Source organism: Poecilia mexicana, unplaced genomic scaffold, assembly GCF_051168715.1.
Source record: "Poecilia mexicana isolate PSO_F unplaced genomic scaffold, ASM5116871v1 scaffold_2, whole genome shotgun sequence".
Taxonomy (NCBI): domain Eukaryota; kingdom Metazoa; phylum Chordata; class Actinopteri; order Cyprinodontiformes; family Poeciliidae; genus Poecilia; species Poecilia mexicana.
The window spans coordinates 20,093,813-20,112,950 of NW_028263371.1; the positions used below are offsets into that span (position 1 = coordinate 20,093,813).

Below are 19,138 nucleotides of genomic sequence, written 5' to 3' on the forward strand. Positions count from 1 at the left end.
GATATAAAAAGTGTTTGTGAAAATGTATTTCTTCGTCCAGGTGGTTTTTCATCAAACTGCATTAATTTGCATTTTAAATAAATAAATCATAAACTTAACTTTGAATAAACATTTATGTAAACAGACAAAAACCATAAAAATGTTTTTTAATTTTTATTCAGGCGTTTTGACAGAACAAAGCAGATGCTAACATTCCCAACCTCAAATTGAATAAAACTAAAATTTGAAAAGTTTATTTATAAATGAGCTGAAAGTGGCTCCAAACATTCTTCACTGTCTGATGATTAAAGTTTATTAACTGATCCCCAGGGTCACTATTTGGCAGGAAGTGACCTCAGCAGACAGGAAGTCAGGCAGCACAGGAACAAAATACATCAGTGAATTTAAACATAAAAATAGAAATCATCTTCAGAAAATCAACATTTAGAGGAAGTTCAGTGTAGAAACATGAATGCTGTTTCCAAGCAGTCAGTGCAGCAGCACACCTGAGTTTACCTCTGACCTGAGCCTATTTAAATCAGTGCAGAACAGTAGGCAGCTTTTAAAATCAGATTAAGAGAATGTTTGTATTGTTGGGAAAGGCAGGAAGTTGGCAGGAACTTGGGAAGAGGCTTCCTGGCTTCCTCTTGGGTCCAGGCACTGCGGTGTTTGCGGTGAAGCCGCTCCGAGTTACAGCAGGTGGCCAACTGAGGTGACAAGGTGACCTCCAGGGGCGTCCGGGACCCCAGGCCCCCGGCCCCCCCCGACGGCGTGCTTTCTCTGGTGGCGCTTGTAGTTGTCCCAGTGGGCAGTGGCGTAGCCGCAGCGGGCGCAGGCGTGCGGCTTGCGGCCCGTGTGGCGCAGCATGTGGCGCTTCAGGTTCATGCTTTGGTTGCAGCGATGGCCGCAAACGGCGCAGCGGAACGGCTTGGCGCCCGAGTGGATGCGCTGGTGGCGCCGCAGGTTGGCCAGGTTGCCGCAGGCGTAGCTGCAGGATGTGCAGCGGAACGGCTTCTCGCCTGTGTGAACCCGCAGGTGGCGTCGCAGGTTGTCCAGGTGGGAGGAGGCGTAGGCGCAGTGCGGGCAGCCGTGAGGTTTCTCTGGGGCGGGGCAGCAGGGCGGCAGGAGGCGCCGGGGGGCTGCCCTGGGCCGCAGCTGGGCCCCAGCTGGGCGCACCTGGAACCAAAATCACCAGGTCAAAGGTCAATCTGGTACAACAAAATATTGAAACAAACAAAAATAATGAGACAGAAATTAATCAGCCGGCCAGGAGGAGAAGAGACATCGGAGTCTGATCAGATATTCTGATGTTATAAACTAAATTATAATGTTAGAAACTAAACTAAGTCATAAACTAAACTGTTATAAACCAATTTATAATGTTATAAACTAAACTACGTCATAAACTAAATTATAATGTTATAAACTAAACTAAGTCATAAACTAAACTGTTATAAACCAATTTATTATGTTATAAACTAAACTACATCATAAACTAAATTATAATATTATAAACTGGACTATCTCATAAACTAAGCTATGCTATAAACTAAATTATGTTATAAACTAAACTGTTATAAAATAAATGATAATGTCATAAACTAAATATTCATGTTATAAACTAAACTATGATATAAACTACACTGTCATAATCTGAACTATATTATAAACTAAATTATAATGTTATAAACTAAATGATGTTGTAAATTAAATCTTCATGTTATAAACTAAATGATAATGTTATGAAAGACATTATGAATAGAAATTCATTTCATAATCAGCGATGGAAATGGTCTGAATCGTTTTAAAGGTTTTAATTTCTGGTCTGTTTGAAAAGTTTCCTTCTGACTGAACATAATCGAACTGGAAGTGACTGACATGTTTCACTCCTGACGTTTCCATATTAGAAGTGGAAACAGAAACTAGAACTAAATTATAACTTAATGCAGTTTATTTATTTACCATCCTGCAGCCTCAAACCACAGAAGAAGAAACTCTGGGTTCCTGCTCTGACTGGCCGGCTCTTAAAGGGCCAGTCAGAAAACGTCACACAATGCAAAGCGTTCAGCTGCTTGCTGTTGCCATGGAAACCCCCAGTGAGAAGTTAAGACAGGAACTCACCTGTTCAGGTTGGACCTCTGCCCCCCCCTCCAGGGTCAGGCTGCACAGCGGGACAAGCAGCGCCGGTAGGGGGGCGAGGCCAGGGCCGGGGGCGAGGCCAGGGCCGGGGGCAGAGTCAGGACCAGCACTCCCTGCTGGCTGCAGGTAAGAGTGGTCCTCCATTGGCAGCTCTGATGACGGCAGAGAAGAAAAATGTCTGACAGTTTCTACTAGGCCAGCTGGGGGCCAAAACCGGCCTGCCTCAGCTCTTTAAGGGGCCCACATAAAGAGCCACATCACATCTATCAGTCCCTGCAGTTTGTCACAGGAATTCATGCAAAAATATGAAAGAAATGTCTGCAATTTCTCATGCTAATGCATCATTGAGAGTTTATTACAAATTGTCAGTAATATGGTGAAAAGCTAAAGTATTTTTACTGCTCAGCCAGACTTCCTGATCGATACGGGGAGTGATCAATATGAGATTCAAATCAGAGATATAAAGGGTGTTAGAAATAAAATTATTATTATTAATGAAAAGATACATTTAATGTCAGACATAAATTAAATATTCTTAAATTAGCTCCAGAAAAATCAGTGAAAATCAAACAAATCGTGGAGGAGCTGAAGGAGACGAGATGTTCAACAACATTTCATCTCTGAATCAGATATGAATATTTTATCAAGCATTCTGCAGCGGCCAGCCCTTTAAGAGCATCTGTGATGCAGATATAGCTCAGTATGAACAGGCTGACCACACTGACCCCCACTGTCCTCCACTGACCCCTACTGTCCTCCACTGACCCCCGCCGACCCCACTGACCCCTGCTGATCCCCCATCAGCTGATGCAGCTGTGAGGCGTTTCCCTCCATCAGTTTAGCTTCACTACTGGCTCCGTCCTCAAACTCTCTCACTTCCTCTTCCTCTGATCGCCCAGCATGATCCTGAACACTTGGCAGCAGGTCACCCAGCTGCATGATGGTAAATGTAGGACTGGAAGTGTTAGGCTTTACCTTCTCTGCCTTTCGTCCTCCTCCTCTGCTTCCTCTCCTCCTCCTGCGGCGCCACCTGCGCGTGCATGCGCTGGTGCCTCCGCAGGTTGCCCATGGAGCTGCAGGCGTAGCTGCACTGGGTGCAGCCGTAGGGTTTCTCCCCGGTGTGGGTGCGCAGGTGGCGCTGCAGGTTGACGAGCTGCGCCGAGGCGTAGGGGCAGACGGGGCAGCGGTGCGGCTTGCGGCCATCGTGGACGGTCATGTGACGCTTCAGGTGGTTGGAGTAGCGTGAGGTGAAGGTGCACAGCGAGCACGAGAACAGCCTGCAGGGGGTGCTGCTCCCACTGGCCGACCTCCGCCTCCTGACGGCTGGGGGGGCGGAGCTCCGCTGCTCACAGGTCAGACAGTAAAGCTCCGCCCCCAGAGCCAGACCCACACCTGGAGGAAAACGCAGAGCGAGTCAGACGAAAATTAAACTTTTTCAAAATTTAAACTTAACACAAGAAAAATAAATAAAAATAAAATTAAACTAAACTGTAATGAAACATTAAAATGGCTAAAACGCAAGATAATTTTTTTAATGTAATAATTTAAAATAAACTATGCAAAATTTTAATTAAATTAATAAATGAAAATATAAACTACGCATAAATAAAAGAAATAAAATTAAAAAACTACAAAATTATATATACTAAATATATAGTATATTTTGTAGTATATTTTTATTTAAGTATAAACAAAATTAAAATAAGAGTAAAACACATATAAACAAACAAAAAAATGAAATAAAAACAAATAAATGTGATAATAAATAAAAATGAATAGAAACTATCAAACCATAAACAGTGATTTTGTTACCGAGGCTCAGTCCGCAGCCCTGGCAGCACAGCAGGGCCGGCACGGCGGAGGCTGCTGGTGCTGCGGGCTCCAGACACAACGCTGCAGGAAGAGAGGAGCTCCTGTCGCCATGGAAACCTCCCACCGTCCAGCCCGTCCCTCCGTCTCCGTCCCCGTCCAGCAGGAAGTCACTCTCCAGAACCGAGCCGCTCGGGTCGGACGGTGCCGCTGCCTCAGACCCGACTGCAGACAGGACCCAGAGGTCAGAGGTCAGATTGAATTCTGGAGTTAAGGAGCCCAGACCAGAGACTAATGCTGCTGCTCGGATCAGCTGAGGGGAACCAAGTCCAGCGGAACCACAGTAAACGGGTCTGGCTCTTTACTGGTCAATCCACTGAAAAGCTGAGATTCAGAGCCGCCACTGGTCTAACTGGTGTGACTGGTGAGCAGGAAGGATGGGGGGGCAGACGGAGGACAGGAAGTGGAGGCAGGAAGCAGAGAGGAGGATGAGATAAGGCGTCCTGAAGAAGAGCAGTAGTCTTCCTCAGTGGCAGATATGGGAGGAGGGGGGTTCGAGCCTCCAGCCCAGTCAGACCAGTTCAACCAGTCAGACCAGCCCTGATCCCTGTTGAAGCCTCCGGTCTGGAGCAACAGCGGTCCGGTCCGGTCCGGGCAGACACTTCCTCATTGCGCGGTGGCATTTCCGCGGACGGCGCGGCGCGGCGCGGCGCGGCGTTGAGCCGCAGGTAGACTCACCTTTGAGCGGCTGCGGGTGGGACTGCTTCCTTCGCGGCATGCTGGAGCCTCTCCGCCCGGGTCCCGGTCCGATCCGTCCGCCAGCCAGCCAGCTAACTGCATGTCATCATCACCCTCACCCTCCTCATCATCGGCTCCTTCCTCTTCCTCTTCCTCCAACGGACAGCTGCGGCGGAGTCATGGCCGACTACCGCCTGGAGCAGAACCGCAGAAAAGCGCTTAACTTAGAGCAATACTGGAATAGAAGCAGCTCAGAATGAGCTACACTGACGATCAGCAGCAGTTTCACTAATGACCACAAAGTAAACACATTAACAACTTGAACTTTCTGTCACTCTAGCTGTCTCTGTCATTGATTTCCAGCAAATAGACGGAGCCATTCGGCATTGGAACCAGTTAATTTCTCTTTTAAAAACAGGCCACCATTTAAAATTGAAGCTGAAACTAAAACTTTACCCTTGAGGTTCCCGTTTGCTAACAAACTGACCTGAGATTCGGTCCAGGAGCAGCGAGAAGGAAGAAAATCACGACGAAACTTTAAATGCACTGTTCGCTGCTGTCAAACAAACTCTGCTGACACCGGTGTCTACGACCCACGTGACCTCACTCCGCAGCAGAGCATTGTGGGACATGTAGTTACCAACGAGCCTGCTGTTGAACTCTTTGCCCAGTTTAGCATCCATTATGGCTGCCGCGCTAAAATCCCTATTTCACAGAAACATTTAACCAACGTTTAAGCACCAACAGAAAGTTTCTCATATAAAACTCGTTGGTATGAGAAACTGTCTCAGTAAACACGAACATTTTTCACATGATAAAATGTAAAACTAATTTTTAACTTTCTTGTTATGACACTTTATTTACTCGCTAGCTTTGCCAGCTACATGCTGCGTTTAATCTGTTCTGAAAGTGAAAGCTCAAGTTTCTGTTGCTGCTGTCATGATAATCTATTTATTTCTGGTTAGTGTGTTTAAAAGTTAAGAACATTCTAACAAATAGATATTTCACAGATGTAAGTATGGAAAAGTTTTAGTTAAATCAACCAAAGCAGTTGATTTAACTGCTTTGGTTAAAAGCAGGCTATAACTGCACCTGTAGTGCAGTTATGGCCTGCACCTGTAGTGAGTGGCAGCCATATTGGATGCTGAACCCTTCTGTGAGCTCCAGAAGGTTTTCTATTCACAATAATATAATTACACACTTTGCTTTCTCATAAATATTACGAGAGTTTTCTAACATACTTATCCAGGTTAATACATTTCAGCAACTATTGAAAACTGTTTAACAGATTAAACTTCCAAAATAAAATAAAGACCACATGAGTTCCCGAGTAAAACTATCCTTACATTTAATTTAATTTAATTTACCCAACATAAAAATAAACTTCGATTACTACGTATTAAATACTGAGATCACAAACAACAAAGTTCTGAGAAACAATTTGGGAAAACTTTATTACAGTTAATTAAACATTATTCAGATGTTGAAGCAATTCTTATTTCCTGAAAATAATTTACATGTTAAACATGTTTATATTTGCCTGAAAATGTTAATCAACACTAGATGTAGCTTTTTACTCTGTCCTGCAGTTTTCCACTCAAACACTCTCTAAAGTCCTCACAAATATTATTTCTTGAAATGAAACATTTTAAGTTTCCCATCAACGTTTAGATTCTGGAAATGAAAACATCAGGTTTCAGTTTTCTGAATTTTCAGGAGAAAAACAGCAGTAATGAAGAGATCTGTGCAGGGGAGAGGGATCCAGTCAGGTCTGGTTCAGTCCAGTCAGGGGAGAGGGGTCCGGTCCAGTCTGGTTCGGTCCAATCAGAGGAGAGGGATCGGGTCCGGTCTGGTCCGGTCCGGTCCAATCAGGGGAGAGGGATCCTGTTTGGTCCTGTCCAGTCTGGTCTTGTCCAATCAGGGGAGAGGGATCTAGTTCGGTCCAATCAGGGGAGAGGGGTCCATTCCTGTCTGGTCTTGTCCAATCAGGGGAGAGGGATCCGGTCCAGTCCAGTCGGGTCAGGGGAGAGGGATCCGGTCCAGTCCAGTCGGGTCAGGGGAGAGGGATCAGGTCCAGTCGGTCCAGTTAAAGTCTGCAAACGATCATACTGAACATTCTGTGGCCCTGCAGCCTCCAGGCTCCGCCCTCCAGCTCTATAAGTCAAACATGGCCTCGAACTCGTCGATCCTCTGCCGTGTGTTTCCTTTGCGGATCTTCTTGTAAGACACGGTTTTGTACTTGGACTGGCTGCTGCTTTCCTTCTCCTCGTCGTCCACGTAAGCCTCTTCCTTCATCTTTGGGGAGTTTGGACCTCCTTCACCTTTGCTTCCTTTGTCTTCTGTAACTTCCTGTTTCCTGTCCTCCACAGGCGGCGGCGTGGCGGCGTCCATCAACCTCTGATGCCTGCAGGAAGCAGGAATATTATCACTTTCTGTCCATCTGTTGGTGGGTAAATCTGAAGTGAAGCCATGTGACCTGGTGTGTGAGGCTTGTTTAGTTTTTATAGACGGTTTGTGTCACCAGTGTGGAATTTTAATTAGATCTTAATGAATAAAGTCAGGCTTAAAACTTCATTTGGCAGGTCTGTGCTCAGCCAGTCGGTAAACATTATGTAACGCTGCAACAGAAACAAAAGGTGAAGCTTCAGGTTTAAACATTTAAAGTTTAAAGATTTCAAGTTTAAACAAATTACACAGCCAGCATTCTGGGGGAGATTATCTGACCATATGTGCCTTCACCATGCTATCATCATGCATTTGCAGAACTTTAGAGCAAATCTAATATCTATGTGAGGACTGGCTCTCCAGCGCCCCCTGGTGTAAACTTCAATCTGATATTTCAATACAATTGTGGCTACTTTTTTCTTTTCTTTTGTAAATTCTTTTGATTTAAACTTTCTTTAAATAAAAGTCATCAACTGGACATGTGTGTAAATGAGTCTAAAATATTTTTAATAACTAGCAGCATATGAGTGAAGTCTAATTTTTAGTGATATTGTTGTTGTTTTTGATCATGATTACAGTCTGCAGTGAAATCAGGGTAAATGTTTCTAAGCTCATTGTAGCAGCAGTCTGCTATCAGAAGACATTTAAACTCCGTATATCTCTCTAGAAACGGTTTTCTGGAGTTATTATGTGACTGTGACGTCAGCTGTCCGTTAGACATAGAACATTATTAACTTGTAATGACCTTCCGCGGCCACAGGCGTCGCCAATTCACACCGAATGGAAGCTTTAGCAGGATTCAGAGCGAAAGAGATTTAAAGTTTTTACCTTCAGGTGAAACGAGTCTGCAGGTTCAGTCTGCTGCTGGGAAACCCGCTGCTGGATCTGGCAGGAAGTCCCAGTGTTCCCACTGCTCCCAGTCTTTGTTGCTGCTCGGTGGTGTGGGATAATGTGCCCACAGTGGAGGGTCTGGCTCTCTTTCTACTTTAGAGGTTCAGGATCAGATGGAGTGAAACTTTTAGAGCGATTCGTTTCCTTCGTTTCCAACATTTTCTACATTTGTTCCTTTTCTTTATTTTGTCTCTGCTTCATCTCCAGGTTTGTGACGGTAATCCTCTCTGCTTCCTGTTTTCTTTCTCCTTGGTTATAATTTTCCTCCGCCTCAGAGCAGAACAAAGAGAATCGTTAACAGACACGTTATTGTCCTGCTTCATGTTTCCATCCATGTGCATTATCTGTAAAACCTCCAGCTAGAAGTGAACCAGTTTGGATAAAAATGCACAGATCTAACATTTCAAACTGTTAATCCCTAAAAGATTCAGTCTAGATTACATTTTTGAGACTAGATGAAAATAATCTCACACTGTCACACATGATCAGTGTTTATAAAAACTGATTTCAGGTAAACATCAGCAGCTCTCCAGCTGGGAAACTTCAGCACCGCCTCACACTGTCCACAAGATGGCAGTGTTGTATGAGGAAGTCATGACGTCATCACACTTGTTTCCTTCAGGTCAGATCAACAGAATATTCCTCTGACGAATTTCTGAATATTTTAACTGTTATGACTCATCTAGAGCTTCGCTCAGCCATTTTCTGCAGATATTATTATTATTATTATTATGAGCTGAAAACTGTAACAAACGTAACTCTTTACTTTTTGCCATCTGGACCTCCAGGTCTTCAGTCTTGCACAGAACAAACTTTATTGGATCAGTTGGAGTCAGTGGTCGATGAACCTGGTTCTGTTGTGTATTAATGGATATTATTTGGTGTTTGTATTTTTAGGGGGTGACTGAAGTATTCAGCTTCTTTAACCCCGTCAGTCCCAGCGCTCCACTGGTCCCAGTGTTACAAGTTCCAGCTGGTGCAGAATAAAGCAGCATGAGGCTCTGAGATGTGAGATAAAATGCAGCTTTGTGAGGTCAGGTTTTCCTCCTCCAGCTATAAATAGAGCAGAGATCTGGTCTGGGTGTGATCAGCAGCGAGGTGTTGATGGACTCGGAGAGTTTGGAGCCTGAAGCTCAGTCAGACGCTCAGCTGTGAAGCTGAAAGCCTGGAGGATTTTCATGCTCATGTAAATTTCATCAGGAGGCTGATTCTCCTGGATCTCTATCAAACTAACATTTTACTCACATCCACTGAACGGTTTCCTCCTTCTCAGGCAAATTTGAGGCGCTGCTCAAAAAAATGAAAAATGCAAGTGACTGTTTCTATGAATATTTATTAAAACAATTAAATTAAAGCAGGAAAATATTCCTTCTGTCAGTAGTTTCACCTCATCATAAGAATATATGCACTAAATGGGTTTTGATAATGGTTTTTAAATTTCACACAGGTGCAAAGAAGAATTACATACTTTAAATAATCTCACTGATAACATTGTGTGCAAATATTTCCTCCTAGTCTGAATATTTCAATCCTGAAAATCACTGCTCAGAAAAGACAGCAGATTAAATGAATGCTGTAATACCTCTAGGTGGCCAGTAGGTGGTGACGGTTATTCAGAGCCGCAGAGGAAATCTGACGCAGAAAGCCAGTCCAAGTGACTCCAGTAGGTTGTGTTTTCCAGCCTGGTTCCCGTCCGAAACAAAAAACACCAAACTGTTTTTAGCAGGCAGAGCTGGGATCTCAAAGCTCTCATTCTTCACATCCGAAGACTTTTCTCCGGGCCTTGGCTCCCTGCTGCTCCCTCCAGGCACAGAGGACTTCGTCATCCTCGGCCTCCGCGGCGGCCCGGGCCCGGATCCTCCGTCTGGTTTGAGCAATGAAAGCCTCGACGTCCTCGTCCTCCTCCTCGTCGCTGGCGTCCCGCCTCCCTGCGGCTTCGCTGCCGTCGTACCGTGAGCGATGAGCGAATCTCCGGTGGGGCGAGACGCTGTCCGTCCCGTCCTCGCTGGACCGACCCGCTCGCCTGTGGGACTGTGTGAACCCGTTGCAGGAGTATTCTGCGTCTTCGCCTGACGGATCTTCACCGAACCTCGGTCGATATCTGGAAGTCACGCCGAATGCTTCCTCGTCGTCTTCTTCAGCAAACGAGTGTCTGTGATCAGAGAAGTCAAACTGGGAAGCGGAGGCGTCCAGATCGTCGTAGGGATCCTGAGATGGATCAGCTTCTGCACCTGAGGACAGTTTGCCTGGAGGAGGTCTGACACTTCTCAGCCAGTCGTCAATGCTGGTGTTCCGGTCTTTCTCTATCGCCGGGTTGAGATTCAGGCAGCCGGAAAGACCATAGCTTCTTTTGGGTTTCTCCTTTTTCTTTGTTTCTTCGAGAAACTCTTCCTCTTTCCTCTTCCTGTCCTGTTCCTCATCCTCATCTTCCTTTGGTTTCTTCTTCTTGTACAGCGTGCTGCGTTTGTTGTCTTCCAGGATCTTTTTCTTCTCATAGGTTTCCCCTTTCTCCCTCATTTCAGATTTGATCTCCTTCTCTATGGCGTCCAGTTTTCCTAGGTTGACCTGGTCTTGGAAGAGGCTGAAGAGAGGAACGCTGGTCGTGGTGATCTTGGTTTTCTTGGAACCCAGAGCGGACCCAATGTCCGACCCCAGAGTGGAGCGTTGCCCACTCAGACCGGACATGCTGCTGCCGCCGGAAAGGACCGACGTTGCTCTGCCGTGACCCTTTGATAGAGTGCTGGAGTAGGATGCCCCACTGACCCAGGAGGCCCGGTCATCCTCTGCAACGCGGCCTGCTAGCATGCTAGGCGCTGCTCCAAAGCTGAGCTCAGATCCAGCACGCAATGGAGGAGGCAGGCTCAGTTCGCTCTGCTTCTGCTTGATCGTTTCAGTCACAACGTTGGCAATCCAGTTCTGAATGCTGGCGAGGTTGACCATGGGTTCACCTCCAGGCCCTGGCACAGCTGGGACTGGGAGGACTGGGGGCAGGGCTTGGCCGGCAGACTGAGTGGATCTTGTACTTCGAGGCTGTGAAACAGAGGACATGGTGGACGACCTGCCACTCAGCATGGACATGTTGTCGTCGTTGGCAACGCTGGGCGGGCCGGTGACCCCGGCTCCTGCCCAGAAGGCGGACAGAGGGATAGTCCCGCCGCTGACGCAGCTTTCTGAATCCCACCCACACATGGACTGACTCTCCTCCAAGGTTTTCTTAGACCGCTCCAGAATCTCTTCACGTCTCTGCCTCCGTTTGATGGTTGCCGAGTTGTCGCCGCGGCTGAGCTCCAGGATCTCCTCCGTGTTCTCTTCACCGAGGCGTTTCTGTTGCCGCAGCTTCCAGGCCTGGTACGCCGTCAGATTGACATCCTGGAAGGATGGAGTTTTACTCTCCTCCTCTCCATCAGCGGCTGAACTTTTCTCTCCGTCCTCTCGGTCTTTTTTGTTCCAGCCAAACTGGATCCTCTTGACGCGCCAGCGCTCCAAAGGCGTCATCTTCTCCTTATTCTTCTGGCAAAAGTTGTACATGGAGCTGGTATCGGAGAGGATGCTGTCAACCTCAGCATCAATCTTCTTGTTTCCATCCTCCGTCGCTGTGCTTTCGCTACCTTCGTCGTCCTCTGTCTTGCGGTAGCGCGCAGCGGCTTGTTCCTCGATCTCTTTGAGTCGCTGCTTCCAGAGGTCAGAGTAACTGGTGCAGCTGGAGGTGGACATGGCATCCGAGGAGGGCCTCTTGTTCCTGTGCGTTAGCCTCTCTTTGACTGCTCTGATGTCCTCACTAGTGACGCTCTCCCCGTCGTCTTCCTGCCTCGCCGCCTGGGGACGGCCGGCGCTGACGGAGTCCTCCTCGCCGTGGAGCTGGGCCTCCCACCACTCCTCGCTCTGGTACTTTTCGTTTCTGCGCTGCCATTCGCGGATCATGCCGTCCAGGCCGTCGTCATCATCCTCAGCTCCGTCCTCTGTGCCCGTCTGACCAGGCAAGTCGATCTCCTGGTGACCCAGTTCCTGATCCCCATTGTGGAGCGGCCCGTTTCGCAGCGCCGCAGCCGCTGCAGAGGAAGCGATGCTGCTCATCACGCTCTCTCCGTCTTCCTCCTCCTCCATCATGATGGACTGCGCCTTCACCTTCACCATGCTCCGCTCTTCCTCCCCATCCGTCTCTTCATCATCATCACCCTTTTCCTCACCGAAGATGCATGCGCGGGCGCGAGCATCGATCACGGAGCACTGGCTGAGCGTTTCATCGTCGTCGTCGCGTTCCTCCATCAGTGTCTCGTTGAACTCTCTCAGCTGCTTCAGGAAGCCTTCGTTGGGGTTGATGGCCCGTTTCTTCCTGATGGCGGTCAGCGCCTCCATGATCGTCATGTTCTGGAAGATCATCAGGTAGGACGCCACCAGAATGGCTGACCGGCTGATGCCCATCATGGACACAACCAGAACTTTTCCTGCAAAACAAACAGATTTTGAGTGAGTCTGGGCTTTTGAGGACAGAGAATCATTTAGTTGTAGAAAAAGAAAAACAGCCTCTGAAATGTTACGGCCTGCGGAGAACTGGAGGCTGACTTTCCTGAGGGAAAACTCATGAATAACTACAGTGGACATTATCATAATTTTTCCAGGAACTATGATCTGCAGGCTCATAAAACATTCCCAGAAACCAAGTTATAGACATTAAAAATATGCTATTCTGGATCTCTTAGTGCGTCAGTGATAGCTGCTGCTCAGGGACACACAGATAAAACTCTGCTTTCAGCTCAAAGGATGAAACAAGTGCTTTGTGTAAAAAGCTTCAGGGAGAAACAGGATGAATGAAGGAATAGAATTCATCAGTAAACCTCAAAACAACTCAGAAATCCAACAAACCAAACATTTGAGGAGTTTGTTGAAGCACTTCATTCCAGAATGAGGGAAATTAAGAGAAGTGATGAACTTCAAGTCCAACGACGTCAAAGTCTCATTTCATACGGAGTCGAGTTCTGCAAGGAATAGGAGGAAGATGAGGAAGATGAGCCTTCAAACCGCAGGAGAAAGGAAGCAAGCGGTTACTGAGGTAAGCTGCAGGAGCTGATCCCATTGGCCGACAGACCAACCAATGAGGAACAAGGAGGCAGAGAGTCTGCAGGTTCAATGAAGAACGTCCAACAGATCCAACCTCTGACCCAACCGGACCAGGAGTCAGGTTCTAGTTCTTGTCCAGTTTCTGGTTCTGGTTCATGTTCTTTTCCAGGTTCTAGTTCTGATCCTGGTTCATGTTCTGGTCCAGGTTCTGGTTCTGTTTCTAGTTCTGGTTCATGTTCTGGTCCTGGTGCATGTTCTGGTTCTGGTTCATGTTCTTTTCCAGGTTCTGGTCCTGGTGCATGTTCTGGTCCAGGTTCTAGTTCTGGTCCTGGTTCATGTTCTGGTCCAGGTTCTAGTTCTGGTTCATGTTCTTTTCCAGGTTCTGGTCCTGGTGCATGTTCTGGTCCAGGTTCTAGTTCTGGTCCTGGTTCATGTTCTGGTCCAGGTTCTGGTTCTGTTTCTAGTTCTCGTTCATGTTCTGGTCCTGGTGCATGTTCTGGTTCTGGTTCATGTTCTTTTCCAGGTTCTGGTCCTGGTGCATGTTCTGGTCCAGGTTCTAGTTCTGGTCCTGGTGCATGTTCTGGTCCAGGTTCTAGTTCTGGTCCTGGTGCATGTTCTGGTCCAGGTTCTAGTTCTGGTCCTGGTTCATGTTCTGGTCCTGGTTCATGTTCTGGTCCTGGTTCATGTTCTTTTCCAGGTTCTGGTCCTGGTGCATGTTCTGGTCCAGGTTCTAGTTCTGGTCCTGGTTCATGTTCTGGTCCAGGTTCTAGTTCTGGTTCATGTTCTTTTCCAGGTTCAGGTTCTGATCCAGGTTCTGGTTCTGGTCCTGGTTTATGTTCTGGTCCAGGTTCTAGTTCTGGTTCTGGTTCATGTTCTGGTCCAGGTTCTGGTTCATGTTCTTTTCCAGGTTCTAGTTCTGGTCCAGGTTCTGGTCCTGGTTCATGTTCTGGTCCAGGTTCTAGTTCTGGTTCTGGTTCATGTTCTTTTCCAGGTTTAAGTTCTGGTCCAGGTTCTGATCCAGGTTCTGGTTCTGGTTCATGTTCTTTTCCAGCTTCTAGTTCTGGTTCAGGTTCTGGTCCTGGTTCATGTTCTGGTCCAGGTTCTATTTCTGGTTCTGGTTCATGTTCTAGTTCTGGTCCAGGTTCTGGTTCATGTTCTTTTCCAGGTTCTGGTTCTGGTCCTTGTTTATGTTCTGGTCCAGGTTCTGGTTCTGGTTCATGTTCTTTTCCAGGTTCTAGTTCTGGTCCTGGTTCTGATCCAGGTTCTGGTTCTGGTCCTGGTTCATGTTCTGATCCAGGTTCCAGTTCTGGTTCATGTTCTGGTCCAGGTTCTAGTTCTGGTTCATGTTCTGGTTCTGGTTCATGTTCTTTTCCAGGTTCTGGTTCTGGTTCATGTTCTTTTCCAGGTTCTAGTTCTGGTCCTGGTTCTGATCCAGGTTCTGGTTCTGGTCCTGGTTCATGTTCTGATCCAGGTTCCAGTTCTGGTTCATGTTCTGGTCCAGGTTCTAGTTCTGGTTCATGTTCTGGTTCTGGTTCATGTTCTTTTCCAGGTTCTGGTTCTGGTCCTTGTTTATGTTCTGGTCCAGGTTCTAGTTCTAGTTCTGGTCCAGGTTCTGATCCAGGTTCTAGTTCTGGTCCTGGTTCAAGTTCTGGTTCTGGTTCAAGTTCTGGTTCATGTTCTTTTCCAGGTTCTAGTTCTGGTTCTAGTTCTGGTCCTGGTTCTAGTTCTGATCCAGGTTCTAGTTCTGGTCCTGGTTCTAGTTCTGATCCAGGTTCTAGTTCTGGTTCTGGTTCATGTTCTGAACCAGGTTCTAGTTCTGGTCATGGTCCAGGTCCAAGACCATGTCTAGGTCCTGGTTCTGGTCCAGACTGACCTTTGTGTGTGAGCAGAGCCTCGTCCAGGAACTCTGCGGTGGGCCTGAAGTGCTCCGCGATGTTGGCATCGGGGAAGTCGTCCAGCTCAATTCCTCGGTACTGGATGTTCATGTCGGCGTAGAAGGCCTGGCTGGTGTAGACGCCGGTACCGTGGGCCGTGTTCAGGATGTGCGTGATTCCCATTCTCTTCAGACGGGCCTTGTTCACCGCAACGGATCTGAAACAAAAGCACAGTTCTTGGATATTGAAGTGTGAAGCCACTGAAATGACGACACTCTGCACTCACTTCTCAGCGATGTGGATGTTGGGCCAGACTTCGTCCACGGGGTTGGCGGGCGCCTCCAGGCGGTCCTGGACCACGGCCCTCTGGATGTCCAGCACGCAGGGCGTGTTGTAGGGGCTGCGGTCGTCCAGCATGTCCCGGACCCGGTTGTACAGGTCTTCCACCATCAGCTGCTCTGCAGACTCCAGCATGGACTCCGGGATGGATTCAGGGCGGGCAGCGCGGGGCGGCAGCTCTGGGGATGAACGGCCGGTTACCACAAGACAACCGAGGAAGGATGACCTTCAGTTTTTACTTTACATTGTAGAAAACTCAAAAAGTCATTCAGTTTTTAAGTGGAAATGCTGAAACCTGGAGTGAAAAACTAATCACTCCAGTCAGTGACTCAAGCTCCGAACACAACAAGAAGCCCCACAGGAAATGATGTAGGAGGTCAGCCGGGCTGGTCGGTGGCGCTGTAACGCTGCCAGAGAAGGGCAGCGTTGCCTGATTGGCCCGTGGTTAAAATTTACGTTTGTTTTTGTTTTGACGGGTTTTCAGTCATCAGAGGAACAACGTTGGCACATTTTAATAAAATACTGAATTCAGTTTAGACTTTTATTCTGAAATGTCTAGAATCTGTTGATGGTGACATCATCAATGTTTAGTCACTGGTAACCAGGAGGAACTACAGAAATCCCAGAACAAATTTAAAATGACCAAAAACAAACACAGCAAAGCACTATATCCGTACTTTGACTAAGCCGTAGTTGCTTTGTTCTGCTGATGACCCAATTTGGACCAAACTTCAGAGGAAGGTCAAGTGAGTCTGCCATGTTCCCCATGCTGCCACCACCAACATGGCAGTTGGCCTTCAACCCCGCATGGAGCTGCAGGCTCAGAGTCAGGTTCTGGTTCTAATCCGGGTTCTGGTTCAGGTTCTGTTCTGATCCGGGCTCTGGATCAACTTCTGGTTTTGATCTGGGTTCTGGATCAGGTTCTGGTTTAGGTTCTGATTCTGATCCAGGTTCTGACTTTTTTTTTTTTTTATAAAAAGTTTTTGCGTTAGGATGTGGTAGATTTTTTTGTTTATATTGCTAATCTGATCACATGACGAACAGGATGTTGCTATTGGCGGAGAAGACAAAGACAGGAAGTGGCAGGAGGAAATACCGCCATTGTTGTTACTGACTAATCATGTGAACAAACTTATTCACATTAATTATAGTTCAGCAGTGATAATAAAAGATGTGAATTTGTTGCTTGGTTTCGTCATGAATGGATCTGAACTCTGGATGTTCATCTGTTGAATCTGTTGGGCTGCGTGGTTAGCATGTTAGCGTTAGCCATGCAGCCCAGAGGGAGGGAAAGCTCTCCGGCTGTCATCCTGTTTCTGCAGATGGAACAAGAATCGTCCATTAAGCTGCCACCGGGCCGACAGAGCCCATCTGAGAGACCAGCCATTACTGTCACTCTGCTGCTGTGCTAACCGGGCCGCTGCCTCCACCGTCTGCATGACGATGAGCAGAACCGTCTGTCCTCGTCTGACCCTGCAGCTTCACAGCTTCATCAAACTTCAGATTTGCCATAGAAACGCTTCAGAATCGCTATAAAAACACTTTAGAAACATGGTGCTAAATATATGAGAGGAACTGAGAAGGTCGGGCCCAGCCAGCATACCGAGGTGGGCCCCATATGGGAAAAAATAGGGCAGACAATATGGGTCCCAAAAGGGTTTGTCCGCAGTTTCGATGGTGGCCCTACAGGTATGCTGGCCGGGGAGCTGGAGGAACAAAACATCCAGCCTACCCTAAGGCCTAATCAAAGTCCAAACCCACATGTGGACTTTGACTAGGTCGCGTCAGTTCCCTCTCACCTTCGCTGATGATCTTCTTGGCGGCAACAGCCGACGACAGATGGATGGGCTCCATGACAATGGAGGAGGCATCAGAGAACCTGGAGGTCAGGGAGGTCATGGAGAAGCTGGGAGAGGAAGAGGAGGAGGAGAAAGAGGAAGTTAGTCTGGGAAAACCAAATCTGGTCCTGAGAGAATCTGAGGTGAATTCATGAAATTCATGAAGTTCAGGGAGAAAAAGATTCAATTTCTCCAGAAAAACATGAAAAACTTCAGATTTCTGCAGATGTATTGTTGTTATTATTAGCAATAATAATTAGTACTTATACTAATAATTATTACTATAATATTGTACAATATAATGATATAAAAATGATTATTCTTATTACTAGTACTACTACAAATTATCATTATTATTATCATTATTTATCAATACCCTCATCAACACCTGGACTTCCTGCCGTTACCTAGGAGACGGGCAGCGCAGGTAACGAGCCTGAACTCCTCGCACCTCCTCTTCCTCCTCCTCTTCATCAGGGACCGCCTGGTCGCTGCGCTCCTCGCTTTCATTGGCTGTCTCCATGGCAACCAGGATCCCGCCCTATCAAAACTGACAGGGAAATGATTTGAGGATGTTGATGACGTCATCAGATCATTTTCAAATTTAATTTCTTAAGATCACTAAATTATTTAATCTGGCAAACTATAAATAAATTAAATATGTCATTTAATTTATTTATATTTATTAACACAGAAAAACAAGATAAATACGGAAATATATAAAGCAACAACATTAAAAATGAGGATTATTTATTATAGTTTTAATATTTTTATATGGACAAGAAAATCAAATAAAGTATTTATAAACATAATAAATTAAACAAGTTGCAAACTACAACTGAAAATTTAATTAAAAGTTACAAAAATAAAATTACAAATATTAAATACAGTAAAGACATGAAAACAAATAAGAATATGAGAAACCCGGTTCATCCGAACCTCTGGTTTCGATTGGACCGCTGATGGTTCTGTCCCAATTCAGACCGGCCAGAACCAAAACCAGAACCGGTCCGACTGTTTAATCAGAGCCAGAACCGGTCTCCCTGTTTAATAAAGAGCTTTTTGGACCAGAACGAGGACCGTGTTCGGTCCGGGCGGATCCGCTGTTTGTCCTTCCAGAGTTATTTTAAGCTGCTGACAGCTGCAGGCCCGACAGCAGCAGAACCAGGCCTGGAACCAGCAGCTGACCTCAGAACCAGAACCAGAACTAGAGGAACAACAGGTGACGCTTCACCTGCCTACCTGAGTGTGTGTGTGTGTGTGTTTGTGTGTGTGTGTTGGTGTGAGTATGTGTTTGTGTGTGTTTCTTACCTGCGGCGGACTTGAGCTGCTCCTCAGGCCGAACCGACCCCCCAATGACTCTGCGGCCCAAATTAGCCGCGCTACTCTTCCTCCTCCTCTTCCTCAGAAACCCGATACCAGCAGCTGTGTGCCGTCACTTCCTGGTTCCTAGCGCTGATTTCAGGGTTCCTTCCTCCCGGATCTTTTCCTCCTGAGGCCGGAAGTCCTTCCTATGCTACAGAGGAAGCCTTCAGATAATCCAGATTACAGTCCAAATTAGAGTTCAGATTAAAATCACAAACTGGATGAAGAGTTTCTGCTTTAGTTTGGCTTCATGGAAGCAGCTGGAAGAACATAATTTTCATAATAAGTTAATTTTATTAGTTTTAATGGTAATTTTCATAACTGTTGGTGTCTTCTTGTCTCATGGTTTCCAAGAAGACCAGATTGTTAATCTTTTCATAAATTTCCTTTCAGAGGTCAGATTATCTTTCTGTCTTTATTAAAAACAGATTAAATTTTCATCAGTCAGTTTGGGAAATCGTTATTGTCATAAGAAATAATCACCAAGACAGAAAAGTATTTTATTGCCATTCATTTTGGTTTTGTTGATATAAATTTAAAAGCATCTAATGATATTTTTTTAAATGTTAATATCTCTTTAATGATGCATTTAATGCACATAATTTCATCCACTGAAAGTTTAAGTCCCAGTTTTCATCTTCAAAGCAACACTGGTTAATAATC

General features: G+C 46.3%; 2 protein-coding genes and 1 long non-coding RNA gene across 3 annotated transcripts; all 3 read right to left on the reverse strand.

Annotated features, from left to right (window-relative positions):
• Window positions 1-140: 140 nt before the first annotated feature.
• On the reverse strand, window positions 141-5,283 carry znf513b (zinc finger protein 513b). Its single transcript, XM_014990043.2, has 6 exons — window positions 5,153-5,283; window positions 4,666-4,859; window positions 3,931-4,152; window positions 3,094-3,510; window positions 2,101-2,270; window positions 141-1,155 (listed from the first exon to the last, which is right to left on the reverse strand). The coding sequence occupies exons 2-6, from the start codon at window positions 4,703-4,705 to the stop codon at window positions 670-672; spliced, it is 1,335 nt and encodes a 444-aa protein (XP_014845529.2). The 5' UTR covers window positions 4,706-4,859; window positions 5,153-5,283; the 3' UTR covers window positions 141-669.
• Window positions 5,284-6,092: 809 nt separating this feature from the next.
• LOC106919579 (uncharacterized) lies at window positions 6,093-8,855 on the reverse strand. Its single transcript, XR_001418655.2, has 2 exons — window positions 7,939-8,855; window positions 6,093-7,069 (listed from the first exon to the last, which is right to left on the reverse strand). It is a non-coding gene; the product is annotated as an uncharacterized LOC106919579 (long non-coding RNA).
• Window positions 8,856-9,314: 459 nt separating this feature from the next.
• On the reverse strand, window positions 9,315-18,616 carry styxl2 (serine/threonine/tyrosine interacting like 2). Its single transcript, XM_014990037.2, has 6 exons — window positions 18,422-18,616; window positions 17,518-17,660; window positions 17,072-17,178; window positions 15,220-15,451; window positions 14,933-15,150; window positions 9,315-12,446 (listed from the first exon to the last, which is right to left on the reverse strand). The coding sequence occupies exons 2-6, from the start codon at window positions 17,631-17,633 to the stop codon at window positions 9,751-9,753; spliced, it is 3,369 nt and encodes a 1,122-aa protein (XP_014845523.2). The 5' UTR covers window positions 17,634-17,660; window positions 18,422-18,616; the 3' UTR covers window positions 9,315-9,750.
• Window positions 18,617-19,138: the final 522 nt, after the last annotated feature.

Bases quoted from the DNA above. Each gene is read 5' to 3' on its own strand.
- znf513b (XM_014990043.2), bottom strand. From the start codon at position 4,705: ATGCCGCGAAGGAAGCAGTCCCACCCGCAGCCGCTCAAAG. The intron at 4,153-4,665 runs GTGAGTCTACCT...TCCTGTCTGCAG, and splicing joins CCACCCGCAGCCGCTCAAAG to TCGGGTCTGAGGCAGCGGCA. The intron at 2,271-3,093 runs GTAAAGCCTAAC...TGCCGTCATCAG, and splicing joins GAGGACGAAAGGCAGAGAAG to AGCTGCCAATGGAGGACCAC.
- styxl2 (XM_014990037.2), bottom strand. From the start codon at position 17,633: ATGGAGACAGCCAATGAAAGCGAGGAGCGCAGCGACCAGGCGGTCCCT. The intron at 15,151-15,219 runs GTGAGTGCAGAG...CTTTTGTTTCAG, and splicing joins AACATCCACATCGCTGAGAA to ATCCGTTGCGGTGAACAAGG. The intron at 12,447-14,932 runs GTCAGTCTGGAC...TTTGTTTTGCAG, and splicing joins GGCTCTGCTCACACACAAAG to GAAAAGTTCTGGTTGTGTCC.